General features: G+C 38.4%; 1 protein-coding gene across 1 annotated transcript; it reads right to left on the bottom strand.

Annotated features, from left to right (window-relative positions):
• Positions 1–3,390: 3,390 nt before the first annotated feature.
• Positions 3,391–3,816, bottom strand: LOC142325704 (uncharacterized). Its single transcript, XM_075367734.1, has one exon. The coding sequence runs from the start codon at positions 3,814–3,816 to the stop codon at positions 3,391–3,393; it is 426 nt and encodes a 141-aa protein (XP_075223849.1).
• Between the last annotated feature and the right edge of the window lie 2,184 nt (positions 3,817–6,000).

Here is a 6,000-nt window from a genome sequence, read left to right as displayed (position 1 = left end):
ATCATAGATCCGGGTTTGTTGTCATTATTAGCGTCTTCAGAGTCATTTTCGTTCGTTTTGGAAGTAGTCAAGTCTGAGGCAGCAACATCACAGATGACAGTCGATACATCCTTTGTGTTGAGCATGTCATCAATGTTGGTATACTATTTGTAGTTTCCAAATGGTTCAGTAAAATTTTCAGTGTTGGAATTGAAATTAGTTTGTGAAGGTTTAATACCAGCTTTTATGAAACATTTCTTACTAAATCCCCTAATTAACATTAAGCCCTAATGCTTTTAGAAAGCTCACCAGCGTCCATAACTTTCATTGTTGACAATAAGTACCATAACAACTTTTTTCTGTACTGCATTTTCAAGTTCTGAATGATCCCTTGATAAAGCGATTGACATACTGCAGTAATATTTGGGGGAAGAAATATCAATTTTACATTTTCTAAGCTAACATTAAGATGGGATTTTGCATTGTCCAAGAATGTCCAAAATTGTCCAGTCAGTTGTGCAAAATGTGATCCTGATTGTATAGTTTGTGTTTCAGTTATTAAAAGATGTCCACTCCACTAGCAGTTTGCACCAAGTACAAACAGTAAGCAGTGATCCGATTTCTCTGGTTGGAAGATATGAAAGGGGCTGAAATTCATAGTAGACTTTTATCTCAATATGGGGACAGTGCTTTATCACATAAAAGTATTTTTTTTTTTTTTGGATTAAGAGGTTTAAAAGCGGCAAGATGAATGTAATGCATGAAGAAGACGCAGGAAACTCGTCAACCTCCACCACAAATGACAAAATTCAGCAAGTTCGAGAGATGTTTCTGGCAAGTAGGTTAGTTTACCAACGATGTAGCATCTTTTATTGAACATGGTTCAAAAAACCATTTGATGGTTCTGCCCATCAAATCATTCATGAAGAGCTCAGCTTCTGTAAATTCTGTGTGTAATGGGTACTAAGACAGCTTGTTGCAGAACACAAACTCAAATGTGTTGGCATCTGCCAGTGCTTATTTGATCTTCATCAAGGAAGATGATACATTTTTGAGCAGAATATTGACCAGTGATAGAATGTGGGTTCATCACTAAGAGCCAGAATTGAAACACCAGAGTATTAAGGGGAAACTGTTGGGATTTCCAATGAAGAAAAAATTCAAGATTGAGCCATCAGCAGTAAAGGTTATACTAACCTTTTTTTGGGATGCAAATGGGCTTATTCTGGAAGATTTCATGGAAAAGGGGCTACAATCTACAGTGTGGGTTAGTCAAATGTTGGAAAATAAGCTGAAGCCAGTAATTCATAAAAAACGTTCACATAAACGAGGTCTATTGTCAAAGAGTGTTGCATGGCAATGCATCCATCTGCACACAGCTCACCACAGCATTCAAGCCATCAAAAGATTGAATTTTGAGGAACGCAAACACCCTCCCTATAACCCAGATCTTGCTCTCTCCAACTTTAATCTCTTTGGGGCATTCAAATATGCTTTGCGAGGTCGTAAATTTTTCACAAACTTAGACGTGCAGAAAGAGGTGCAAAAGTGGCAACCGAAAACCTTCTTCTTGGAAGGAATGTGCAAGCTTGTAGACCACTATACCAAGTGCATTGACAATGGAGGTTACTATGTAGAAAAATTATGTCCATATTTAACCCCTATCTTTGTGTAAATAAATTATAGAATGAAAAATTACTGGCTCTTGTATAAAATTAGTTTTCAAAAAATGGACTTAACAAATAAAAAGTGTTATGCAAATTTAGTTGGAGCCTATTTATAATTGACCATTCATAGCTTTGCCTACTGCATTCTCCATCTAATGTCAATTTAATTTTATTTATTGGAACGCATCCTGATCTATGTACCTGTTGTACCTATAGAAAAACTCTAGCTTTATGACGTAAGTATGAAATAGATTTGGTGACAGATATTCCATCAAATTTTTTTTTTTTTTTTTTTTTACCTTTGCAACACTTACCATGTATTTAATTTCTGAAAATTTGATACATTAAATAACAGTTTATGTTGGCTAACAGCAACTTTGAAACTAATTTATAATATTTTTGTAGTGCTGAGACCACCAATTAATTCTTAAACTTAAATTTCTTGCCTTCTTAACTGGTATCACTTTCAATGGAAATTTCTTAGAAGCATACATATAAAATTTTCTTGTAAAATACAAATCCAATTGCATCTTCAGATTGGTCTCTTTATTAAAGAAATTTGTTTGTTTTATGAAAGAAAGAAATGTTCATGCAATGAAAAAATTGTTAAAATTATCAGAACAACTACATCTGTTAATGCCCAAGCAAAACCGTTCAACATATGTTTTTATTATGTCCAGGACAGTTGCCTACATATAACTTTGTTTCTATCTCAAGGACACCAGTGTTTATATACAGGTGTTTCATTTTAATCGCCTTATGATTTTCTCATAAATTATGCACAATACAAAACAATGACCTAAACAAAAATTACTCAAATTGAAGTGGGAAACCTCGTGGTGACCTTGGATTTGACCTTGACCTTATTTCAAGGTGAACACAATTTTTTAAAATGGAGTGCCCTATTTTTGATCCCACCAATGAAAAAAGCGAAAGAAATTTACATTGGAATATTTTGGTCACATATATGTCCTTGCAAATTTTTTGAAGGTCATACCACTAACCATCAGAGATAGTGTTATACGAATGCTGGATTCTTTTTGCAGATATTTACAGTCACTGGTTTCTAAATTGTGAGAAGAGGATTGCTATCTTGTACTGCCTTGAATCAGCATTAAAAGTGAACTTTTGTAATCAATTAGTGCAATACATTTCCCGCTCAACCTGCATTATTTTCTCTACTAACAGTTTTAATGTAAAATCATTATATTTGGTGGATCTTCCTGCTTTCAAATTCTGGATTCCTTTGCTCCTCAGCCAATCCATTACGGTCTTTGCGAATCCCACAATAAAACTCTTGTTAGCCTGCAACTATACACTTGCCAACACTTTCAGACTTGAGCCACCTACCACCTAGCTGACTCCTAAGCGTGGCCCTTTCCTCCTGAAATCTGCGACAAAAGAAGAAAACGTGAAACGCCCCCACCATCACATCCTGACAATTGGGACTCCATGGAGAATAATCAAGTCGATGCTTATATAAATACGCTCTAAATCCCCCATGCACCATCAAAAACTGGGTAAAATTAGTCTAGCTCATCATGCACGCTACAGCCATGGCTTCAGTTCAGAATGATTCTGTACATCTACCTTCTATTTGAAGCCCTATCACAACATTCTTGCCATAGAGCAACACTAGACCTTCTTCCTTCCACCCTTTCAGGAAGCTCTGCTGCAGAATTCTGCCTGAGGTTATATCATTTCCTCACCTCCCTTGCCAGAGGATTGTTTGGAAGGAGCCCAGCTACACTGAACTTGACACTGTCCTGTAAGCGCAAGCAACACAAATGGCACATCTCCTGAGCACTGTCATTATCCGATTGTTCCTGGATTTGACACTAAGGGACTGGACCCAAACTGGTGCTCCATACAACAAAACAGATTGGACAACTCCTTCGTAAAGCCTTCTTCTGGCTGTCTTAAGACCACCTACATTTGGCATAAGCCAGGCCAATGCCATTTCCAAGATAGTTGTGCTATCGCATGTATTCTCAACATGATGTCCAAAATTCACCCGGATATCAAGCCAAACACCAAGGAATTGGAGGGCAAGCTCAGAAACAAACTCCCACCCACCCACATCGATGATAAGAGACTCCCTTTTCTGTCTTCCAGTCACAAGGAGAAGCTCAGTCTTCTCTGGGGCAAGCCGCAAATCAGCCTCCAACATTCAACGATCCACTTAGCCGCCTGGAGACTCAGTCCAAGATTGTCCAACTTGTCGCTCACAACAAGCAGGGCAATATCATCCACAAAGCTTTGCCCCCTCAGGGAAACACAACCTAAGAACATCATGTTCCCCAGGAAGGTGCCCAACACTAACCCTTGCAGCAACCTCCTCATAACTTGCCTGCTCAGCACATCTTCATCAGTGCTAAACTCCAAAACTCTTTCGGACAAGTAATGCCCGACCACCTTCAGGAGAAACAGAGGGACTCCACGTTCCTAGAGGCTATGCAGAATGACACTCCAATCTGTAATTGAACGCATTCCTCACACCCAAGATAGCGACAGCACATTACCTACTTTTACTACTACATTTGCTGGAGATGGCTCCCCTAGCAACAGTCACTATGTGCCACACAGCGTCTACCCTGGAGCGCATCTTTCTGAAGCCAGCCATACTGGTTATCTGAAAAACCACCACCATTGTCGACAGCTGCACGCAATTTCCTGAGAAGCAGCTTCTAATAGAGCTTACCTGCTGCACGCAACAGGCAAATAGATGCTTCCCGCCAGCATCTGCGCTTGCTATCTTTGAAGGCATTCTTGAACTGACATCCACTGCACCAATCTATGAATCGTAGAATCCTATTGCCCCTTGCTGTAAGGATGCTTAACTCACTGTTTCTCCAGTACCCAGGGGTGATATCAGGACGTGAAAAAAGCCTGGACATAGGGACATCACAGGCCTTGACTACAGGAGTCATGGACTTGCCATACCTTTTCATCCACCATCTCATCGACTTGATCATCTAGAGATCAACTCAGTAGCCCATCTCTCAACTAGCAACCCTGGATTGGCTTGCACAATCAAAATCATTGAATAAGGGATGGCTCATAACATAACCTGGTGATCGCTGTGCATGTAACCATCTCACACACACCAGTCAAACTCTTACTGTACCACTCAATCGTTCACAAATGTGAAATCAACAATTGAATCACCACTGCCTCTCCTGAACATAAACTAGAACCTTGGTTCAGAAGTACTAGTCCCAGCGAAGCCATCACATCTTGTACAATTCTGTCCCTCTCATTGGTAACTCCCCAGACCAGGCAGGCATTGAACTCTCCTGTCACCACTAAAGGATGCCAAGCCCACATCATGTCTGGCCATTAGCATTAGTTCAGTTTTAAAGTCCTCCAAGATGATATTGGAATAATAATAGCAGCTGTAAACTTCCATGCCAAAGGCCTTACATTTCACAAACCTTCATCCACTAAACACTTCTCGAAAACTGCTTTCATGACAGGACCAAATAGCTGCTGTCCTTGTCTGATCAGAAACCCATTCCAAAGAGCGTAAGTCACGATGAAACTACAATAAAACAACAGTGTCATATCATTCCTCCGTACTCTCCTAATTGGGGTGGTTTGTGGGAAGCTGCTGTGAAGAGCATGAAATTTCACCTAAGAAGAGTCATGGGAAATTCTGTTTTAAATTATGAAGAGCTATCCACTTTATTGATTCACATAGAAGCATGCTTAAATTCCAGACCATTATACTCACCATCATCCGATCCAGTTCCTCTTACTCCTGGACATTTTTTAACCTTTGCTCTGTTAACTTCCTTACCTGATTTCTCAGGCATTAATGTGAATAGACTTACTAGGTGGCAGCTTATTCAAAAATTATTGAGACTTTTGGAAACCATGGTCAGATGACTATTTACATTCCTTGCAGCAGAGGAATAAATGTAAGATCTCTAACAATAATGTTTGTGTTGGCAATGTAGTTATAATAAAAGAAATTAACCTTCCTCCACTGATGTGAAAATAGGGAATAATTGTGAAAGTATATCCAGGTAATGGTGGATTAATTAGATTAGTTGATGTAAAAACTAATAATACAATAGTAAAAAGAATTATTAATAATTTAATTCTTCTTCCAAATTCAGACGTTTGTGATGACCTCAGTGATGCCGAATGTAATTAATGAAATTTCGTTAACATCATTTTCATGCATTTGTTTAATTTTAAGTTATTTGCTCTGTAGTCTTTTTTTTACCTTTGGCAACATTGTATAAAGGTAACTTCAATTTTTTACATTCTTTCAAGGTTTATGTAATATTTTTTTATGTATTACTTTTCATTTTTGTATATTAATTTTCATCTCAAGATAATGTATCTT

Source organism: Lycorma delicatula, chromosome 5, assembly GCF_047948215.1.
Source record: "Lycorma delicatula isolate Av1 chromosome 5, ASM4794821v1, whole genome shotgun sequence".
NCBI lineage: Eukaryota > Metazoa > Arthropoda > Insecta > Hemiptera > Fulgoridae > Lycorma > Lycorma delicatula.
The sequence above is the reverse complement of the archived record's forward strand: the minus strand, read 5'-3'. Positions and strand labels throughout refer to the sequence as shown.